Source organism: Tenrec ecaudatus, chromosome 5, assembly GCF_050624435.1.
Source record: "Tenrec ecaudatus isolate mTenEca1 chromosome 5, mTenEca1.hap1, whole genome shotgun sequence".
In the NCBI taxonomy this organism is placed as follows: domain Eukaryota; kingdom Metazoa; phylum Chordata; class Mammalia; order Afrosoricida; family Tenrecidae; genus Tenrec; species Tenrec ecaudatus.
In genome coordinates, this window is record NC_134534.1 from 43,199,678 (window position 1) to 43,223,125 (window position 23,448).

Below are 23,448 nucleotides of genomic sequence, written 5' to 3' on the forward strand. Positions count from 1 at the left end.
GCAGAAGTTGTCAGGCTTTCTTGCTGCCTCCTGATCTTAGAAGTCCTAAAAAATTATTTCTTCAGCATTCCATTGTTCAAAGCAGTCACAGAGTCAGTCAAGACACAAAGGGAGGGAAAAATAGACCCCATTTCATGATGAAAGGAATATTGTGTCCATCTTTGGAAGCATGCCCTCTCTCACCTTGTTTTCTCCATCATAAGAAAGTATGCGGTCTTTGTTCTTTGCCTTTAACTATAATGAACTTTATCAAGCAGAAAGAAAATAAACCTCAATCTAATAATAAAAAAAAAACAGACCCAAAGTTGTCATGTCTTGATTCTGAAGAGGAAGATGGTCTCTTTATGGAAACATGAGATTGTGGGATTCCAAACATAGCAATAATATTCAAGAGAAAATACTAAGATGAGCTTAATTTGCCAAAGCATATTCAATTCTATGAGACTCTTTAGTCAGCAAGTTATATACAGCCTTGCGTTACTACTGAAGGTCAAATGATAAGTATACTTTTGGTCACTAGTCCTGAGTATAAACCCTTGCACTTACCTCCTCTAAAAGTAATATTGTTGGGGGTGGACTGACCATAGGATTGTGAGGGTCAAAATGTGTCTCTCATATATTGTAATGTATGATATACCTATTGAGGGTCCTTATAAAGTCCCTTTGAAGTCAAAGAAGTTCATCTCAGTCTGAACAGGATCCACTTGAGAGCTGATTTGCCAACATGACCATTGTCTTGTCCAGACAGTTAATCCAAGATGTGTATAGAACTTTAGTTTTTGAAAGCAATTTTGAACCCTTATTCCTTCCTCACTATAAATAACTGATTAAGCCTAGTGTGTTTACTTGTGTTTCATTAATTATGCCAAGACATTCAACTGTGTGGATCATAACAAACTATGGATTGTCTAAAGGAGAATGGAAATTCTAGAACACCTCATGTGCTCATGCTGAACCTGTGCATGGATCAAGAGGCAATTGTACAACTAGAACAAGAGAATGCTACATGGTTTAAAAATCAGGAAAGGTGTGTGTCGGGGTTTTACCCTCTTATCAAACTTGTTCAATCTGTATGCTTAGCCAAGAACCAGAGAAGTTGGAGTATATGAAGAAGAATGAGGCACCAGGGTTAGAGGAAGGCTTATTAACAACCTGCTTTATGGGGTGATACAAGCTTGCTTGCTGACAGTGAGGAGGACTTGAAGCACTTGCTAATGACCATCAAGGATTAGTCTTCAATATGGATTACAACTTAATGTAAAGAAAACAAGAATCCTCACAACGGGACCAATAGGTAAAATCATGATAGATGGAGAAAAGATTGAAGGTGTCAAGGATTGTCTTTCTTAGATCCAAAACCCATGCTATGGAAGCCGCAGTCAAGAGAAAAGGACACGCTGCATAAGGTAAATCTGTTGAGCAGGCTATCTTTAAAGTGTTGAGATGCAAGGAGGTTACTTTGAGGACTAAGGTCATGCCTGACCCAAACCATGGTATTTTCAATCACTTCCTATGCATGTGAAAGTTAGACTATGAATAAGGAAAACATAAGAATTGAAGCATTTGAACTATGGTACTGTTGAAGAATATTGAAAGTATCATGGACTACAAAGGAGCAAACATCTGTCTTGGAAGTACAACCAGGATGTTCCTTTGTGGCAAAGGATGGTGAGCCTTCCTATCTCATTTCTTTTGGGCACGTGGTCAGGAGACCCCAGTCCCCGGAGAAGGGCATCATGCTTGGTGCGGTGAAGGACAGTGAAAAAGAAGGCCTTCCATGAGACACTGGGACACAGTGGCCTCAACAGCGGGCTCACACATAAAAACCATCGTGAGGACCAAGCATTCCTTGTTCGGTTGTACACAGGGTCGTTGTGTGTAAGAACCAACTAGACAGTACCTAACAACGGCAGGTGGACCCTACTAGTGTGAAAATGCATCCACCTAACCCACAAGAGCCTCATCTCCCCAGGTTCTAGGAGAGAGAGATGCAGATCCTGGGGAAGAGGCTCTCCTAACTCTCCACATGCAGACTTCTGTCTTGACTAATGGGGCAGAAGGCCTTCAAGCCTGGGCACCCCTTCTCTCCGGACTCCTCCCTTGTAAACTTCTAGGCAAGTTCCGTCAGACCCCACGCGTTGATTTCCAGACTCCTGGCTCCACGTCTTAAAAACGAGGTTGCGTGGGCGGGCAGACGGGCACCCCCAGATCCAGGGCTCCAAAGGGCCAAGTCCATTTGAGCCCGGTTTACCCGTTCCCAGCCTCCTTCCCGACACTGCCCAAGGCGGGGTTCTGGGGTTCGTTCGACCTCTTCCCTCTTCAAGCCATCAACTTTGCCTCTGTGTGACAAGCACCCTGGGCCCCTCGCTCGGCCGGCCGCGGGGTCGCGGTGGGCCTGCGTGTCCGCTCCCCTCCCCGGGGGTCCTTCGGCAGCCGCCGCCCTCGCTTCCCGCCCCCGCCCGTTCCCACGCGCGCCCCTCTCCCCGCCCGCGGCTCCCGGCTTTGTTGCCCGGGCTTGTCCCCAGCTCGCGGAGCGCCGCTCGCCCGGCGCCGGGTCACGTGCGTTGGTGACAGCCTGTCGCAGGGCGGCCCCGGGGCTCCCGCGCCGCCGATTGGTGGGGGCGGGCCCGGCGCGGCCGGGGCGGGGCGCCGATCAGCTGTTCGGAGGCAGCACAACAAAAGGAGCGAGGCGCTCGGCGGCGGCGGTCAGCCGAGCCGCCCCGGAGCCCAGCCCGCCCCGCGCACGCCGCCCCGGGCCCGAGCGTGGGCGCAGCCGGGCCGCCGCCGCTACCTCCGCCGCCCGCGCGGGCCCCGCCGAGGGGGCGTCCGTCCGTCCGTCTGTCTGTCTGTCTCCCCGCTGCACGGCCCCGCCACGCTCCGACCCACGTAAGTGCCGGCGGGCGAGGCCGGAGTCCTGGGCGCCCCGTCCCCGCGCGCCCTGCCTCCTCGCGGCCGCCCACCCCTCAGCGGGCCCCGACGGGCCTGGGCGCCCGGGCTCTGCCGGGGCCGGCGGTTGGGTGTTTGGTTTCTGCCTCCTCCCCCGAACGCGGCCTGTTTTCTTGGCCTCTTTCTCCTCCTCCCCACCGCACTGCTCCTCCTCCCGCCCTCGGCCGTTGGACTGCGCTGCCCAGCCGGGCCTCGGCGTCGGGGGCTTGGGGTCCGGGGCGCCCCCTCGCCCGGCCAGGCGCCCCTCGGGGTTCCGGAAGGTGACGCCGTCGGCGCGCCGCGCATCCCCGCACCCGGCCTGGGTGGTGCGCATCTGACACACCGTTGAGGTGACACCGGCGTCACGAGCGCCTGACTTGCAAGTCAGAGTTCAAATCACATTCGCACCCCTCTGGTTTCCTGAGCACCTACTATGCGCGACCCGCACGCGCGGGCGGGCCTGCCTGTTTCACCGGTCGGAACCCCGAGACGGGAGATTCAGCGATTCACCCACAACCAAACCCATCCCCATCCCCATCCCCTCCAGAAGACGCCGAGGGTCGGCGGAGAGCAGGGGGTTCCTGACGGCCACATGCCCCTTTGCTGCGGAGCCTCTGGCTGCGGGGTTCAAACCACAGACTTCCAAGTTCGCAGCCCTGCTCTTTAACCGCCTTTACGCAAGACAACACAGCGGGTGACGAGAACATGGTGTTGCTGTTTACTTTGATGCTACAGATGAATTTTATGGAGGAACTTCCCGCTAGTATTGTGCTTCTTCATTCTAATAATCGTCTATGTGAATTCCAGTTTAGAGTAGATTAAGGAGAGCCTCTTTCCAACTGACTCTCCCAGCATCCTTTGCTAAGACAGGCTTTCTACATGCAAAGTAGCTTTGGGAAAAGGAAAAGGGTGACCCGGGAGGTCATTTGAACAAAGGTAATGATGAGTGCTCAGGACTCTGAAACACTTGCTTGGCAATTGAAATACCGTCTTCAATTGCTGGCGTATAAAGCAGGGAGATGCTTTTGTTTTTAAATTGCAGCCACTTTAATTTTTTAAACCAGCAGCATAATTTTCAAAGGACCAGACTGGAACCAGGACCTTAGGAATTCCTGTAACAAGGTCTCTTTTGCATTCTCATCTATCTTTTGTTCAATTTCTTTTGGGAGTCTTGCTTTCAAAATTCAAGGTTAATGGGCTATGAAAAAACACTTTCTGCTATCTCTGTCCACTGCCATTGCAGCCTCCAGGGAAGTTCATGGGCTCCAGGGGTTGGCAATAAACTCAGCTGGAGCTGGTTGAATGGCTGGGTGGAAGTAGAACAGGCAAAGGCAACTTTCTTGGCTCGGTTTACATATTTGCAGTTAAAAAATGTATTTTTAATTATTTGGATTGGCTTTTGTTTTTCTAAACTGGTGAGAGGGTGGGATATAGAAGAAAAATTTGAGGCCACTTTTCAATACAAATGTGAGTTCAGCCACCTGATGTTCTGAAAACTCAAAAAGCCACAACTGTGCACATATTTAGAAGTTAGGTCACCAAAGTTGTGGTTTGTTGTTGGGGTTTTTTTTTTTTTAACTTAAAAAGTGTTGCTTTTTGGAGCCGCCTACTGGCAGCCAAAACCAACTGAAACATGCTGTTCTCTGAAGTTCACACAATCAGTTGAAGCTGGCAGGAGATCTTGTGCAGGGAAAAAGCCAGGCACTCGGAATTAGGCAAACGTGTGTTCTAATCTTGGCTTCACCCTGGCCCAGCTCTGAACAAGTTACTTGATTTGTATTATTCAGTTTCTTCCTTAGTAGAATGAGATACCCAAGTGCTTGTCACACACAAATTGTAACTTTTTATTATTTAGACCCTTTAAAGATGAAACTTGGGAGGAGAATAAAGGAAAATGAGCTGATTCCAGGAAACCAAGTGGAAGGCGAATTTTGAGAATGAATAGGGCAACAAATGTATAAGGGTGCTTTACTCAATTGATGTATGTATGGGTTGTGATAAGAGTTGTATGAGCCCCAATAAAATGATTTATTTAAAAATAGCCAAAAAATGACATGAAAAATAACCAAACCCTCTTCCATCAAAATGATTTTGACTCACAGAAAGCCCTATGCAGTTTCTTAGAATATATATAGACAGCTAAAATAATATAATGACTACAACTCTTTAAAAAAAAACAGAAGAAACTCAGTTTCAAAGCTACTAAGTGATTTGCTTACAATCACACAAGTAGCTGATCACGAAGCGTTAGTAATAGCTGTGTGTCTGGCATTTATCGGGTCCTGTTCTAATCCTCATTGGTACTATGAAGTAGGAGTGTAAGTAAGACCACCCCCCATGTAATAGATGAGAAAACCTCGAAGAGGTTACTAAATATCTTAAGGTCAAACAGGTTGCAAGTAGCAGGGCCAAGATTTCAAACTGCGCAGGCTACCTTTAGCTACCACACCACGCTGCAATTGGTTCCCTGTTTCAAAAATTAGGAATCATATATTTTAAATCATTTTATTGGGGGCTCATACAACTCTTATCACAGTCCATCCACCCATTGTGTCAAGCACATTTGTACATTTGTTGCCATCATCGTTTTCAAAAAATTTTCTACTTAAGCCCTTGGTATTGGCTTCTCCCCCCCCCCCCCCAGAAGAATCATATGAATACACTTTGCCAGCTCCTCTTTGTCTAGAAGTTCTAAGTTCTCCAACTAGGATGTTTTTGCTCACAGATATTAAACAGCTACCTTCTTCTACCACAAAGCACTTTTATCCATATAATAGAAAAATGTTGATAAAATGTTAAGTAACAGAGTTTGAAAAGTTGTTAAATAACTTCCGAGACTGCTGCTATCAGAAAAAACCACCATCTAGGAGGGAAAGCTTGGGAAACGCACCAGTGTGCTAACAGTGGGATAAGCAGACTAGGCTGTGTGTTTGTTCTCTTTAGTATGAAAAAGGCCATATTTTTAAGGGTGTGGTGAGATGTCTTGAGGCAAGCACAACCAGGGACAAAGCTGCCCTCTTGAAATGGTCAGTGCCCAGACACTCTTTGTCTCCACTGGCATCAGCTAGCTAGCTGGGCTAAGGATGGTTACAGCTGAAAGCTTGCAGGTGCCTCAGAAAATAGCAGTACCACGCCATCTAGTCTTCTTGCCAAATTCCAGAGCTGTATTGACAAATTTGTCCTCCCAAGGCACATGTTTCCTCTGGAATTTTCACTTTAGTTTTATCATTTCACTAGAATTGTAAATATTGGAAATCAGTGGTCATGTGGCAAGGCATGTGAAACTCTTACTTTGCCCTTTAGCTCTCTATTGAACCAGCGCTGTCCCAGAGCCTCCATCCCTGGGCAGGAGCCAAGGATAGCAGTTACAGAGCAGGAATAGCCCATGGGGAATCAGTAGGATGATAGGCCATTAAGATTTAAGAGAAAAAAAATGTAAAGTCTCATTGCCCAATAAAAATTTATAATGTGAGCCACATGTACATTTAAATTACCTTGTAGCCACATTGACAGAACAAACAGGTGGCAATCTAGTTTCAAAGTTACACAAAAATTATCAGCTGTTGTACGTTTTGGTACCACAACTTTCAAATCCAATGTATATTTTGTACATAATAACATATCTCAATTTGAATGCAAATTTTTCATGAATACTTGATCTGTATTTAAATGGCATAAAATTTACAGCTGAAAAATAATTTGTAAACCAAAATTGTTCCAAACATGTAAAAACTTTCTAAGAATTGAATCAATTAGCTTCAAGTTTCAATTAGTTATTCAGGGTGACACACTAGTCACTTAAAGCAGCTAGCTGGTAGCTACCACATTAGACAATGTACTTTTAGCATATTGAGCTCAACTTTTGTGAAGGAACCCTGTGAGTTCTACTTGGGCTGCTAACCACAAGGTCAGCAATTGGAAAGACTAGCTGTTCTGGGAGAGGTGGATGAGGCGTTCTACTCCTGTCAAGAATTAGGGTCTCAGAAACCCACTAGGGGGCAATTCTACTCTACTCTGCCCTATAAGGATGGGTCCATGGCTTGAAGGCAGCGAGTTTAGTTTTGGTTGGTCCTTTCTGAGAGGGCCACGGGAGCTTTGCTTTGTATAGTTAGTCCAACCTGGCATCATCATTATGTTAGAAATTTGCAGAGAAAATACATGAGGTGATTCAGCAGAATCTGCTCATTCTTTCCAAGGATGAAAGCAAGGTTCAGGAGGGCAACACTGTTTCACTTCCACCACCTATGGAAGAGCCAGTCAGGACTACTTCCAGCCCTCCGTTCCCCTCCGTTCTGTCCTTCTCAAGAGGCCTTATTAGATGTGTCATGTAAATGTGGGGAATGGCTCCTAAGCCAGGGAGTGAGTTAGGCCTGTGAACATTGCCCACTGGAAGCTGGCTGCCCTTGCAGGAGACCTGGGACCTCTGAAGGACAGCAGGAAGATGTCCGCACGACCCTCTAGAAAGCTCATCGAGGGAAACCTGTGCTGTGCACTTGTATGGATCCCAGGCCCAGCTGACTGTTTCATGGGTTCAGAGCTGTAGCCACAGTGGGCAATTGCATTTGCGAGGCCAGCAGCAGCCCTAACCATAGTGGCCCCAGCCATATTTTCTTCCTTGTGGCTGCTCCTTATCCACCTTGGGCCCAAGTGCCTTGCCTCACACATTGTTAAGGGTTGAACAAGGGTTCCCCTGTGGGGTTCGCCCCTCCCCACTCAGCAACTGTAGCTTCCAAGCTGATGGGGCCAGAGTTCAGGCCTGTTCTCTGGAGAGTTGAGATTATTTTCTCAATTGATACGACAAAGAATAAATAATGGAAACAGCTTTTTTTTTTGGGGGGGGGGATTTTTTTCTGCTTGCTTTTACACATGAAAGCTTTAATTTACTTATACCAGAAGTTGGGGATATGACAGAACAGCTCACTTCTTCCGCATGCAACACGAAGCTGAATGTGAGCTCCCATCCTAAATCTCCAGCCAGAAGGGTTTCAGGAAGGCTGGTTATGCAAGTGACACTTCCTGTTTACCCGCTTTGAATAATTAATGGCTGAGGATGAATTGTGACCACACAAAAGTGTTCAAATGTCATGTATTTGAACAAATATGCCAACAAAATTGTAGTGGTCTTATCCGCATCCAAGGAATTGAACCAGGAATTCATATCAGCTACAGATCTTGCTTTATATAATTAAATATTATTACTTTTAAAGTACAATGCCAAGAATATAATTCAAGGCTGTTACTTATGCTAAAAACTTAAGTGTCATTTAGTGATACATTCTTCACCATTCTGGGGGTCGCGTGTACTCTTAAGACTCTGTCATCCCCCTTTTGATGACTCTCAACTCCGCCTCTGGTAAAATCTGCTCCTTAGCGCCGAGCCCTCTGTTTAGTTGCTTAGTAGACATCTCCACTTTGGCAGCTTTCCCAACGCCAGTATGTCTCAAATGCCCAGCCTGCACCTTCTATAGTCCTCTCTGCCAGACTGCCTCACCTTCCCTTCAGGTAGCCAAAATGAAAACCTCAGTCATCCTTGCTATCTTTCTCCCCTTAATTTCTGACCTACAAGGCCCTCAGATCCTGGTGTCTGTTTTGCTCATAGCCCTGTTCTCCTGACCCTACATCCATATCTGAACCCAAACCGACGGTGTCATACATTCCCACTCATATGCCAGGTTTCAACACATCGTGGTTCCTTCTTTCTCCCTCTTGCTTCATTGTTGATCTTTCCAACGATTCAATATTGAAGTCAGTTCCCAGAGGCTTTCCTTGTCCTCCACCCAGGTTAGGCCTGAAGAACACGTAGTTCCAATGGAATGACTTTATTCACTGCTGTCTCCTCTGCTTACCATGCCATGCCTGATGCCTAGTAATAGGTACTCAATATACGTAGGCTAGTAATAGTTGACATTGACAGAGAACTTTGTGTCCAGCCTCTGACTGTTGTCTGCGTGATTTCCTTTTAGCAAGGGGAGGTTTGAGGAGACCTAGGAAAAGGCTCTTAGGAAAGTTCTGGGCAGGCACCAAGGTGGTATAAGCTAGAATGTGAGTGATGGGGGAAAAGAAGGCAGGTCAAACTATGTGTGCAACTAGAGTTAAAGATTTGTTCATGTTTGGGTGTGAACTAGAAGATAGTAAGGAGCAAAAAGTCCAGGATAATTGCTAGATTTTGACTTGAACTACTGTTGGCTGTGGCTGTTGAAGGGTATGTGTACGTTTGTAGGGGAAAAAAGTAAAAGATTTCTCTGGAATATTAGATCTGAACTGTTCATCAGGTAGCCAGGTGGGAATGGAATTAACAAATCTGGAATACCAGGTAGGGCTGAGTTCCCTTATTTAGAACCCATCTCTGAAGCTGTATGATTTGCCGCTTAACTTCCTAACATATTTTAAGTAACAAGCAAACTCAGAATTTGAACTTGGGTACTCTGCCTGCAGCACCTATCTGTTTAGCCACTACACAAAGAAAAGCTTCCAGGTTTATTCCGTGCCAGCTCTAGAAATTTTTTCAGAAGACAAAATATGGTCTAATTATAGACTTTTAAATATAACTAGGTGTGCTTAAGGCTATGGAGATAAAGTACAGAAGGGAAATGAGCTAGGGAAAGGTGAGGGAGGGCCTGTCATAATGGTGGCTACTGGACTCTCTTCTGGATTCAATTTAAGACTGTCACAGCTAAATATCCTTCCCTTGTATTCTAAGACCAGCTGTAGGATGTACGCAAGCTAGGGCATGTTCTTTCATCTACGGTGTGGAGTGTCCGTTAGGTCTTGCATCTTTTTAAAAGACACATGAACACACAAATGCATGATGATTTAAAAACCCTTTTCTGTTTCATTTTAGGGTTAAATCCTCTTGCCTAACTTGAATGAGTATCCTGTGCACTTTAATCTCCTGTTGGTGCCACTGGGCTAACTGAACAGGGTTTTAAGATCTCAGCTATAAAGACATCCAGCCAAAGTCTCCATCTTGCCTTAATAATGTTCCAGAGGCTGAATAAAATGTTTGTGCGTGAAGCCGATACTTCCTCCAACCCAGAGCCAGAATTTAGTGAGAAAGAAGACGATGAATGGATTCTTGTTGACTTCATAGGTATGGTATTAGTTGGGTTTCAAAATTTTTGCATACGTATACTAGGAACTATGCAAATTTTTAAGCCTTAGAAGTAAATTTAAAAATTTGCCCCTTCACCCTCCAAAAAAACTGTGCAGGAAACAGCCTGTGCCAGAAGATCAGCTAGTTGTGCAACTTTCCCTCTTTTCAAATCAGATTGAAGAGGAAACCTTCCATTATACAAACAAACTCAGCTGGCACATTGTTTATTCAATAATACGGAAAAATTCTTAAAACCATCCCTACAAAACCAGCATAACCCATCCCACATTATGATCAGACATTGTCTTATGCTTATTTTGGGGGGAAATGGGGGTGCTTTTCCCCAAAAGCTAATTGAAGGCAGATGTGTGTACATGAGCTAACAGTAGCTTCTCTTCTTTTTCTATGCTCTAAATTTGATGGGTGGCCCCATGATGGCGAATCAACGTAATCCTTCTTCCATGGGAATGTTCAACAATACTCTGTGGGCTACAATCTAGATTCCTGTACTGGGTTCTCAGCAGAGGAAGAGGAGGAAGAGGACATCAGTGAAGAATCGCCTACTGCGCACGCTTCAGTCTTTTCCTGTTTACCTACGTCTATTGAGTGCTTGGCTGATACAAATGATTCCTGCTTCCTCCAGTTTGAGTCCTGTCCGATGGAAGAGAGCTGGTTTATCACCCCTCCCCCATGTTTTACTGCAGGTGGATTAACCACTATTAAGGTGGAAACCAGTCCTATGGAAAACCTTCTCATCGAACATCCCAGCATGTCTGTGTATGCTGTGCATAACTCCTGCCCCAGTCTCAATGAGGCCAGCTGTGGGACTGAGGAATTTCATAATACAAGTAGTCCCAGGTATGTTGTAAATATTTTTCTCTCCAAGGGCAGATTTTACTTATTTACACTTTCAGTTAAAAGCTAGTTTTTTGAAAGATGCCAAGTAATTGTGTTAGAGATTCAAAAAAAGCATGTGCTTAATGTACAGGAGAGTAGTTCTATGAAAAAACTTGTTTATCCTAGATTTTTAAAACTTTACATGGTCCCAGCTATGTAAGAGTTATCGCATTTGTAATTTCCTGGTTTAGAGTATAAAGAAAGACTGGCATTTCTGCTAACAAGTATTTTAGAACGTAACTGACATGTTACACACTGGATTATCTTGGGTAGCAAATTTGACTAAAATACCTTGTCTTAAAATAAACTTCCAGATCTCCCTAGCTAGGTAATATCAAATGGAATTTAACATCTTAAAGTGTATAGTAAAACGATAATTTACCAAAACATAGCTTATTGTTGCATTTTGCTCTACTGATGAAAGATTTCACACCCAGACAATTGTGTTGCTGTTTAGGGGACCGAAGTGGTCTGAAGAGTTCTGTTGAATGGCACATAGGTTGGGGGCACTGGTACTGGTGGTTGGTTGGTAGGTACCAAAACAAACATACACTCTTGAATTTTCCAGAGAATATTCTGATGCTCACACCCACTGACATAAAGTAAAGCCCATGACCATGTTACTTACTAACAGGCCAGCTAGCCCATAATGCACTTTAGTGGAATGTTTCTTAGGATAATGTATTTTGAGAATGCTGGTACTGACTTAATTGCCTCTCAGGTCAAGGGTACAGGTAAACTGGTTGCTTGAGAGCCATTTAGAATATTCCTATGATCAATCCTCCCAGTGAGAAGAAAGTTTCTTTAGATTGTCTCAGCATTGACTCTACTAACTAGCTGGCTGTATGTGTATATATCTCCTAATATTTCCTGTTTGCTAAATATAAACATGGCCCAAGCTGCTCATTAATTTGTTAACTTTGCTGGAGTTTGCTGTCTCTAAAGTCTCAGTGATTGTTTATGAGAGTAAACATGTGCTTGAACCAAGAAGGACAACAATTCACGTTTGTATATTTATATGATACCGGGCTTTATAGTTTATAAGACCTTTTGACTAATATGTTTTGCAAGATTTTTCATGAGGCCAGTGTTTCAACCATTCTAATAAAAATTTAGCTCAGTGCCCGCCTCCACCGCTTTCAGCTTCCTCTGCTCTGGTTCGCCACCACCCATCTCTGATCGCCATGGAATTAGAAACTGCTGCCCTGGTCATCAACAATGGCTCTGCCATATGCAAGGTTGGGTTCGCCAGCAGCAACAATCCCACCAGGGCGTCATGGTGGGCATGGGCCAGAAGGACAGCTATGTGGGCAATGAGATCCAGAGCAACGAGGCATCCTGATGCTGAAGTACCCAATTGAGCACAGTATAGTCACCAGTTGGGATGACATGAAGATCTAGTACTACTTCTTTGACAGTGAGCTGTGCATCGCCCACGAAGAGCACCAAGTGCTGCTGGTGTGGAGGTATGCCCCTCAACCCCAAGGCCAACAGGGAGCTGATGACCCGGATCATGTTTGACATCTTCAACACCCTGGCCATGTATGTGCAATTCAGGTCGTGCTGTCCCTGTAAGCCCCGGATTGCACTACAGACATAGTCATGAACGCCAGTGGACGGTGTCATGTACACTGTGCCATCTACAAGGGCTATGCTGTGCCCCACACCATTCTGCGTCTGGACCTGGCAGGCCGGGACCCGAACAACTACCTCATGAAGATCCTGACCAAGCAGAGCTACAGCTTCATAACCACAGCTGAGCAAAATATTGTGTGTGTTACCAAGGAGAAGCTCTATTATCTTGCCCTGGACTTGGACCAAGAGATGGCCACCGCCACCCCCTCATCCCTGGAGAAGAGTTATGGGCTGCCCAATAGTCCTTAGACTGCATCCCTGAGACCACCTTTAACTCCATCATGAAGTGTGATATGGACATCCGGAAAGACCTATATTCTAACATGGTGCTGTCCAGCAGCACCATGTCCCCTGGTATTGCAGATCGCATGCAGAAGATCACAGTGCTGGCGCCTAGCACCATGAAGATCAAGATCATTGCACCCCCCAGAACACAAGTACTCCATGTGGATCTGCGGCTTCAGGCCTTGCTGTCTACCTTCCAGAAAATAGGGATCAGCAAGCAGGAGTACAAGTCAGGCCCCTCCATTGTCCACTGCAAGTTCTTCTAGACCAGCAGTTCTCAGCCTGTGGGTTGCGACCCCTTTGGGGGTGGAAAGACCCTCTTACAAGAGTCTCCTGATTCATACAGTAGCAAAATTAGTTATGAAGTAGCAACGGAAATAATTTTATGGTTGGAGTCACCACAACATGAGGAACTGTATGAAAGGGTCGTGGTCTTAGGAAGATTGAGAGCCACTGTTCTAGGTGCTGCCACTTCCCTCATGAGCTAGAGGACAGTGCAAGTTGGGTCACGGCATTAGGAAGGTTGGGCAATCCTGAAGCTGACAGCTCTTCCTTTGAGCACTCTGCACAGACTGACCAGGTCTCCTCCACCCTGGTTGCCAATGCTAGGGCTAAAATCAAACGATGTACAGGCTATTGAACACAGACCAGGGGAACAGCTAATGTCAGGATCAGCACCAAGTCCAACACACAGTGCTGCCACCAGAGCGGGCTTCAATGGCAGTTCAGTTTCACAAGGCTACTCTTATGAATCAGGTGACCCCTGTGAAAGGGTCACTCAACACCCCCCCCCCAACAGGTCACAACCCACAGGTTGAGAACCGCTGGTCCAGTAGCTAGCAGACGACTGGAAGTAGCCAGTCCTTGCTTTGTGTGCTGCCTGCTGGGCAGAAGAATCTGAGCCTTGGGACCAAGTGTCCTTTCTCTAGTTGATGTTTGCCCATGGCTGTTGCTTGGCTTGAGTTGGAAGATGATTTGCATTTAAACCTGTAAATTTACTCACCCTTTCAATTTATGTAAGGTTTTTTTGGTATGCATTCTCAACTCTTGAGATGACACACAAATTTTGGTTTTCTACTGACATGCAAACTATAGGTCTCAGCAACACTGTTGTCTAAGGAGAAATAAAAGGGCTGCAGGGACTGGCTAAAAAAAAAAAAAAGATTTTCGGAGATTGTGATCAATTTAATTGCCTTGTAGTTGCATCAAATGATTTTTTTCAGTACTTAAAAATTCTTCCCACCTGATCCCGCTCTCACTTTTGATATATTACATTTAGAATTAAGCATGATTAATAGATACTTTAAACCAACTGGCATTTATAGATTTTTTCCAGTGTGCTATTATATATATACACACACACAGCAGCTTTGTATAACTTATTATAGAGGAAGCAGCCCATTTGTTCACGGACTAGAAACTACGTCAAATTTAGAGATGTTTAAATGACAGTCAATACCCAGATATGAATACCATTAGCACCATCTGGCATATCCTTGCAGACTTTTTATGTGCACACACACTTCTTAACCTAAATGAGATGATGTGTACCATCTTAAAACAAATTTCTTTAGGAAATAGTATCTACCTTTTGGTTTCAGTAAAAATTTTCACCCACACTCTACTCAGAACCCCTTCAAAACATTTGTGGGAAAATGACGTGAAAAGATAACAAATCTTCCATGCCCTCTTTGAAGCCCACTCATATTTTGGTCCAGACCATTAATCCAGTTCAGGATTATACACTGCATCTGTATGTTGTGTATTTGTAGTTCTGATGTAGTGATGTAGTTCAGTCGTTTTCATTTGTCCGTTGTAACAGATGGAATAGTTAAGTAAATAAGAACTTTTCCATATGTAAAGGAACAAAGTAACATGCTGAGCTTTATATGAATTCTTTCTCCATATAAGAAAGTACTGCAAATGATTAGAATTACAAAATAGTAACTTAAAAATTATTTTATTTTTTTTAAGACCCCTAGGGGTTGCACCACTCCCAGAAGTACTGCAAAACCAGGCTGATGCGTGGAGCGGATGGAGCAAGCTCCTAATCCAACTCCTACTTACAAATATACACTTAATATGTTGTCCTCAGATAGAGGACGTATCAGATATTAAACTGATAAGAACATATAATAACTTTTTAAAACTACCATATTTTTGGATTAGAAATTTTTATATGAACTCCCACTAAAGCAAGATAAAAATTTTAAATTTTAGTAACATCTAATTTTTTAAATGACCATGAAGTATAAGCCCATATATTTTCTGACCAGAAAAGAAAACCCGTGTCTTTCAAAAAAATTGTTTTCATCCTATCCTTGGCATAGTGCCAGCAAGCATATAAAAAGTGCTTTGTTAAAAAAAAAAAGTGCTTTGTAATTTTGGATGGCTTCAGAGTGTGTGTAGTACAATTTTAGCTTTTTGAAATATCTGTGAAGGTTTATGTGCTGTCATAAGCTTAAGTAATATATATGACTTTAATGACCCATAGCCAACTAGTTTTATAAAGTAGTCCTCATCCTTACAGTAAAGTTAAAAGTGTTTTAAATCTTACTAGTGGTTTAATAGTCACCATTTAACATTTGTAGGGCCAGGAAAGCTGCTTATCAGACTCAGTGGCACAGAGTAAGTATACTCACTTTGAGACGGTGTGATATGTGTTATCAGTCTGCGTAGGGAAGTTAAGGTCTTTAAGATGTCCACCTTTTACAAACCACTATCTTAATACTAGTTTGTTTCTTCCTGTTAGTTTCCTAATATGACCTGCTTCAATTCTACCTAAATTTTCTAAGTTAATGAAAGATCTTTTTGTCACCTAACTATAAGCAGGCTATTTAATTGTCCTTTCTGGGTAAAAGGACCTTTAAAAACTTTCAAATCTTCATGTTAAACATTGTTCCTATTTTATTCATTTTTAATATAGAAAACATAATAGCTATGCTGTTTATAGCCACATTTTAAGATTATATACGCTTTAATAGTATTTGACATTTCCATGTAAATGCCATTCCAAAATATGCCTCTCCTGTGGTATAAATAAAAACCTAGCATTGTATCTGGTATTAAGCAGTAGCTTCTTTTAACTAGAAAAATTTTAAACAAGTAGAATACTTAATATATATACTGGGGGTACCCCCCCCAAAAAAATGGAAAAAAGCACCACTGGGTGGAACTTCATAGAAATTCCATCACCCAAGGCAAGCATAGAGTTACTTGCACTGAGTTAGTGCACCCAGTGCAGTCGCATGGGAAGGTTCTCTCTGGTTACAGTGAATTTTTTCATTAAAGTAGTTTCACTCAAACCTTGGTGTTTTGTTTTTTTCGATGGCTGATTTAAATAAGCAAACAGTGCAGCTGTGACTTTTTGTTTCCTGCTGGGGGTGGGGTTAAATAATGCCACAGAAACAGTTGTGATGTTGAACACAGCTTAAGTGCTATAAGAGAAACTCAAATATATAAATGATTTCTCATTTCAAAAAGGTGAAACGTAATTGATGACAAAACTCTTTCTGGACACTGTGAACTTCCCAAATGGACAAAAACCTTGACTTCCACCAGCTCAGACTGTTAATCAAGCTTTCTGTTGAGAGGTTCTGAAAAGATTTGACTAACTGTGCGACCAAAAAGAAAGACCTGATTTGTGGCAGATGGAGACTGGTTTTGCTACCACTGTGGGGCAAAAAGGGTCTGATTTGTGGCAGACAGGGAGGGGACTGGTTTTGCTACGACGACAATGCACCTGCTCATGCAGCCGTCTCAGTGAAATCAATTTTTGGCAAAAACCAGCATCCCTGTCTTGCCCCATTCACCTTACTCACCTGACCTTGCTCCGTGTGACCTTTGTGTTTCTGTGAATGCAAAGGGACATGAAAAGATAGTGATTTGTTGACCTAGAAGAAGTAAAGAAAAAAAAATGAGGGAGGTGCTCTCAGCCCCCAAACAAATGAGTTTGAAAAAGGTTTACAAGAATGGAACCACATATTTGATAAATGTATTAAGTGTAATGGAGAGTACTTTGAAGGTGATAAGGTTGTTTTGTACAAAAATTGAAATGCATAATCTGTAGGGGGAAAATCTGTTTTTGGGGGTATTCCTCGTCTGTTAGAGAAGCAAATTGTGTGTCCCAGCACGCTGGCGTGAAGGTGCAAGTGCTGACATAGTGCTTTTGTATTAATCCTGCTTCCATTACTATGGCCTTTGAGTAACACCTGTACAAGAATCCTGGTTAACTAATTAGTATGATCTTAACATCTCTGAGCCTCAGCTTTATCATCATTAGTCAATAAAGTTGGTGGTAAAAAGTATTGCCTCTTAAGTTTATGGTAAGAATTTAAATATACAGGACAGTGTTCATTAAGGAGCTTGCAAAAGATATTCAATCAATGCTAGTTCTCCTCCCAGAAAAGCTTATATACATGTGAGTTTATGCTGTAATTGAAATGAACTCCCAATTGTGTTATTTTTTAAAATAATGTAGCCTGAAAAAAAACAACAATGTAGCCTGTTGATATAAGCAGGAATCCTAGTGGCATAGTGTTTACTACATGCTGGGCTACTAACTGCAGGGTCAACAGTTTGAAACCACCAGCCAGAGTTTCGGAGAAAGATGGGACTTTCTACTCCTGTAAAGTGTTACAGTCTTAGAAACTTACAGGGGCACTTCTACCCTGTCCTGTAGAGTTGCTATGAGTTGGCATCAACTTGATGGCAGTGAGTTAAGTTGTATTTATTTATTTGTCAGTTGTATAGCAGTTGGGTCTATCGTCCCACCGGTTACTTTTACACTTCTGGCATTTTAGTAGGTGTCTTGATAGTCATTGTGGTCATAAAATATAAACTTATCTGTCAGCTTTGAGACATTAAGCTCTCTTCAACCATAGATGAGTTAGTGTGGCAAATTGTATTGCTAAGTAATTTTTCTAATTTTGTTATTTTCTACATAACCCAGCTATTTAAATATGTAAATAACTCTGGTATTACAGTAGAAGAATAAAAGTGACAGATTTCCCCCATAATTAGACTTAATCATGGTTAATATTTAATATAATTTGTTATTTTCCACAATAAAAATTCTGAGTAAAAGGTTTGGAGAAAAGACTCTATAGAAACTGTCCCATGAGCATACTTTGGTATCTAATACATCCTCATTCTTTCCTGTTTCAGAGTGGAAGCTCAGAATGACATGGGGCAGCACATTCATTGCTATGTTGCAGCTCTTGCTGCTCACACTTTTCTGGAACAACCCAAGAGCTTTCGTTCTTCTCAATGGATAAAAGAACATAGTGAAAGACAGTCTCTGAACAGAAATAGCCTTCGTCGCCAAAATCTTACCAGGGATTGCCACTCTCGGCAAGTCAAGCACAATGGCTGGGTTGTTCATCAGCCCTGCCCTCGTCAGTACAATTACTAAGGATTTCAAGTTTGTTGGCTTTTTCTGGTTTATGCGTTTGTGTGCATGAGTGTGGCTGTACAATGAAGATGTCCTTTCACAGCCAGTGGATGACCAGTCCCATATTTTATGAGTGCGTTTAGACACTATCTTGAAAAGCTTATTTACATTCTTGTGTATCACCTAATGCCTTTTTCTTAACCTTTTTTTGTAAATTTTATCAGAATTGTTTTGGAAACATCAATAAAATTACAGTGTTTGGGGATGTCTTTAAATCTACTAAAATCGACATGAGTTAGCATTTTAAAGACATTTCTTCCCAAGTGTGAGAAAATGCATCTTTCAATTCCATTTTATTTTGTTACTTAAATCTTTACAGTAAGCAAAAACTTATTCTCAGGGTCAGCCATACACTTTATTGACCAGTACTTGATACTCTTTTCTGTATATAGTTTTTACACACTAACATGAGCATTAACATGTGATAGTTGCCATGGACATAATGGAATTATGGCTGAACTTTATTTTTTTTTCAAAGAAAACTTGATGTATTTCTGTGTGTTTGGGTTGGTTTTGTTTTTCCAGGTTAGTCGTACAGTTTATTTTAGACTTCAGGTACATTTAAGTTTCAGTGAACAATGTGGTAATTCAGATGTGACTATGTGACGTGGTACAGACATTACAGGATTCATGAGACAAAAGCATTTGTCTCACATGCAGAGGGATTGAAGTAAACCTGTGAAATTGTATTTGGAAAAATATATGTCTCTATCTCACCCATCGGCCCAGTATTTAAGTTGTTTTGCTTCTTTCCTCCTGGCTCTGCCCACCCCCTACATCACATCAGCTGTTCATTTGAAAGAACTCTTCCAGGCATTTGAGTGACTTCATAGTTCTGTCTGACCCAAAGAGAAGTGGGAGGCTTTGTATTTCCAGATACCATGGCAAATCCTCCTCCACAATGGACCCTGGCCTGCCACCTGGCAAACATTGGGGCAGCGGGGGTGGGGTGGGGTGGGGTGGGGTGGGGGGTGGCTTTTCTTAGCATCTGAGCAAAGAACAACCAGTGGCTTCCTTGAGTTTTTGTTCTTTGTTTCACTTGGGTTTCAGGCAAGATATTAATTGGGTCTATTTTCTTCACCAACAGGGGAGTAATAATACTTAGCTCCCTCACAGTATTAACTGTGAGGTTTGTGTACTGCCCAGGACTGGACCCTGTGAAATTCCAAGGGCCTCACTACTGAATCTAGTGATAGGGTGGTGGTTTTCTACCACAATTGTTCTATATAATGTTGGTGCTAATGAGGCCAGGTGCAGCGTTCTGTCCACATGCAGGCCAGTTAACAGACACAAAATCTATTCCCTTACCTCTAGTCAGTCACTTTACGCTTTTGCAGTTGTAATGGGTTTTGCTGAGCCATCCACACTCCCACTGATTTCCCCTTGAAATTAAACACCTTTAAAATCAAAAGCACAATCTACTGACAAGCAGTCTCACTTTCACTAAACAGCTTATTTTTCAAACTCCTCTGTAACCCTGAGTAAACAGTACATGTCTATAAATGTTTTCCAGGGAAAAGCACGGTATGTGAAGTGTGACAGTTTCCAGTGACACTGTAGCAAGCTCGAAACGGGGGACAACAGGCTTTTCTTTGGGGAAAAACTGCTCTCTCCTGACTAGAGGGGAGTGGCTGGAAATGGGAGCTGCCAGAAAGTGGAGTTAGATGGTGGAATGTTAGGCTGCTGTTCTTCCACCGGCTGTGAGAAAGTGCCAGGGGCACATCTCTTTACTACAAGAGTCTAGATTCTGCTGGGCAGCTCCAGACTCCTTCCATTTTCAGTACCCCTTTGTTTGTTTTCTAATTAGGGCTAAGTCTGTAACGTCAAACTAAACTAGAAGGTATTTTGTTACTATTTTGTGTTACTAGAGTTGGTGTTAAGGTCCATGTTTCCCTAAACTTGTGTGCTTTACACCATATCTGTTATAGGGCCATATGTTGGTAACTTGAAACATAGACCACAAATGTTTCCTGATGTAAGCCTCTATACACGAGGGCGTCTTCCATACGATACGTGCAAGTTGTTAGTACCTCAAAAGCTAAGAAGGTTCCGCCATGAGAGAATTAGTTGGACAGCATGAACTTACTTGTATATAAAACTACGATGGAAGGGCCTTTGTTTTATTTTTTCCCACCTTGAATTTCCTAAACCATTAAATACATCCACATCCTTATCAGTTATATTGACTCTGTTTGCCTCATCTGGACCTAACCTACTTTCATATGGTTTATACCTGAAAAATAAATACTTCAGTCGTAGAGAGGTTTTGGGTTTTCTGTTTTCAGGGCAAGAGTTACCATATCGCTTGTCATATATTGCTGTGGTTCCTGTGTCAGTATCTAAAGTTTCTGTGTAAAATTGGCAAATTGAAGAAAACGGTTTACATAATTCAGTTGCAGTTCTTGGTAATTAGGTGTTTATTAGACATCTATATGCAAGACACAGGCTAATAACACAGAATTATGCTGACCTGCTACGCTCTCTTTCAAACGTAGCCAAAATGCATTCTATAAGTTATTAATTTTCAGTTGTAAACGCTAGTGGTTTACAGTGTACATCTGTGTACATCTCTAACATTCAAGGAGTGAGAAATGAGAGTCCTCTGAATTTAGTAGCTATGACACTTTCTAACCGTATGATACAGAATGTTACTTGGAAGAAGTCTGGAAGACTATGGTGCACTCACACAGGGCTTCATGAATGGGTTTTCTTAGATTTTTTTAATTGCACCATGTCCTCAGAGCTTGTGTTTGTGTTAATAAAACATTTTATAATGTATAATATGTTTATTATTTTTTTCTTCCTTAACTAATTGAATTATGTACTGCACTGTTAAATTGAAAATGAACCATCTTATTTATCTTCTTTTGCAATACATCTGTATGGTTGCTTTTTTACGAATGTGTTAGGCGAGAAGATGCAAAGTGATTAGATTTTTGGCTTCCTATTGCAAGGATTTTTTGTGTGTGTTTTAAAAACCATATCCTGCATATTTTTCTGACACCCATGCAAATTGTTCCTGTTTACATACCCTTTCTGTTGCCATCAGTACTTTTCATTCTAGTGAGAAGACAGTTTGCTTCAAATTTGAGAGAACCTAAGAGTATTCTCCCTTGTTTCTTGGTTCTCAACTCTGTGTAGCACACTGATTAGTGGTCTTCATGTCCTCATTGGCTGTTACGATGATATTTCTCAAGGAAATAAGGCTTTCACATACTCTAAAAGCAAAAAAAGCAAAGGAAAGTGTCTTTGTGACCCTTCTTTTCTTTGAGTTGCAAACAAAAATGAAGGACTCCAACAAGATAGACATTTAAATTTAAACAGATTAGTGGAGTGTGAGCATTTCCAAGTACTAGGTTTTGCATTTAGAATCAGTAGACTGCTCCTTGTACTGGGAGGCACTAGTTTGTTTTTGTAATGTTACCTAAAATTTACAAGGCCCATACATACTGGTTAAAGTCTTCTAAAAGTTGGGGCTATTATTCTGGTTGGTTTCTTTATCAGCCAGGCTGGTGTATTATTGTCATCCTCACCGGTTTAGTGCTTACCAGTTTATATGAAATGCTTTATTTTAGAAAGCCTACGGAGTCCAATGGTGTCAGTCTTGCCATGCACCACTTTGACCTGAAAATTGACACCAATTGAAATGATCTGGGCTGGGGAGAAGCAGGTACATGAAAGCATACAGATAAAGAAATCTTTTAATTTGCAACAGTATCCTTCACATGGGAGAAGTAAGTTACTCTTCATAGAAAGGCAGCTGAGTGGAAACCATTTTGTATTAAAATTTTTTCTTGCATTTTTTTGTGTGTGATTGTTCTTTGCCATTTTACTCTATATTTGCCTGAAGTTTGGTATTTTGTTCTCTTAAGTAGGTGGACTTCTAAAAACCAAACCAGTCACTGGGGTGTTGAGAGGTGTACGTTTTCAAGTGGGGTGTGTCTGAGTGGTTTTGTTTGCGTTTTGGTTGTGTTCCTCCACAGATTTTGAACATAATTGATAGTTGTGTGTTAAAGGTTTGACTTTGTTTTTCCTTAAGTAAAATTGTGAACACTTTTTATAACACTCATCAGTTATGGAGAATGGTATTGTAGAGTGTAATATGTGCCTTATTAATGTGTTTCTGGACACAAAGTTGTTTTTGTTGTTCCCAGCAACTTGAAAACTCGAAAGGGACATTTGGTTAGGTTATAAACTGTGTATCAATCTATGCATAAAAGGCAGCTTGTTTTCTTGAGCCACTGTCTAAATTGTTTTTTTCTGTTTTTATAGAAATTTTTATACTGAATTGGTTCGTAGAGGGTCAGTTTTATACGCAGACTGAACAATACAGCACTTTGCCAAAAATAAGTAAGTGTAGCATTGCTTAAACATTGTGTATTAATGCCAGCTCTTTATAATTGGGGTAAGTGGTGCATTTTGCACTTTCTGGATGTTACAATTTTTAATGTTAATCAATAAAAAATGTCCTTTAATGTCACACTTGTCAGATTCTCTTATTTTATCTTTATCAGCATTAGTCTTAAAATTACATACAACTTAAAATGATTTGTTCTTTAGTTTTAGTTCCTTAGATGTAGTTAATATACACTATAATATGTATTTAAAAAAAATTAAGATATAATTACTGAAGTTTTAACCTAAAGTAAATACTTATGCCTATCTCCCAAAAGGAACATGAATTTGAGTTTGACACCTCCCCTCAGTTACTACCTTCTCGCCAACGAATCTACATTAAAAAGTAAACAATTTAATATAGTGGTTCCTGGCCTTTTTCAGGCCAGCTTGTAGAAATCTCAGTGATGGTTCTTCGCCCAGATAAATGCAGGCAGTCTGACATAATAAATATATTAGGGCAGTGGTTCTCAACCTGCCTAATACTGCGACCCTTTAATACAGTACCTCATGTTGTGACACCCCCTCCACCATAAAATTATTTTCATTGCTATTTCAATACTGTTATTTTGCTACTGTTATGAATCAGGCAACCCCTGTGAAAGGGTTGTTTGATCCCCAAAGGGACGTGACCCACGGGTTGAAAGCCGCTATTACGGCAATATGACCTTCCCTGTTACCCACTAATGTCCCCTATTGTGGAACCCTAGTGAACATTCAGAATTCTTTGATAGGAAACCCAAAGAATCATTCCCAACATGAATGA

The 23,448-nt window shown here is 42.1% G+C and overlaps 1 protein-coding gene and 1 non-coding gene across 3 annotated transcripts; one reads left to right on the plus strand and one right to left on the minus strand.

Annotated features, from left to right (window-relative positions):
* The first annotated feature begins 2,673 nt into the window (after positions 1 to 2,673).
* On the plus strand, positions 2,674 to 22,767 carry TP53INP1 (tumor protein p53 inducible nuclear protein 1). 2 transcript variants are annotated; one of them, XM_075549473.1, is made up of 5 exons: positions 2,674 to 2,886; positions 9,767 to 10,015; positions 10,519 to 10,876; positions 15,427 to 15,463; positions 18,002 to 18,164. In XM_075549473.1, exons 2-5 carry the CDS (start codon positions 9,904 to 9,906, stop codon positions 18,017 to 18,019), a joined length of 525 nt encoding a protein of 174 aa, XP_075405588.1. In that variant the 5' UTR covers positions 2,674 to 2,886; positions 9,767 to 9,903; the 3' UTR covers positions 18,020 to 18,164. The 2 variants fall into 2 exon arrangements, with proteins under 2 accessions (XP_075405588.1, XP_075405587.1); XM_075549472.1 differs by lacking the exon at positions 15,427 to 15,463 and having other exon boundaries at positions 2,678 to 2,886; positions 18,002 to 22,767.
* On the minus strand, positions 14,816 to 15,008 carry LOC142449413 (U2 spliceosomal RNA). The gene has a single exon (XR_012784603.1). It is a non-coding gene; the product is annotated as a U2 spliceosomal RNA (small nuclear RNA).
* Positions 22,768 to 23,448: the final 681 nt, after the last annotated feature.

Coding starts and splice junctions, on each gene's coding strand:
- TP53INP1 (XM_075549472.1), top strand. CDS start 9,904: ATGTTCCAGAGGCTGAATAAAATGTTTGTGCGTGAAGCCGATACTTCC. Junction 10,016..10,518: donor GATTCTTGTTGACTTCATAG/GTATGGTATTAG, acceptor GCTACAATCTAG/ATTCCTGTACTGGGTTCTCA. Junction 10,877..18,001: donor CATAATACAAGTAGTCCCAG/GTATGTTGTAAA, acceptor TTCCTGTTTCAG/AGTGGAAGCTCAGAATGACA.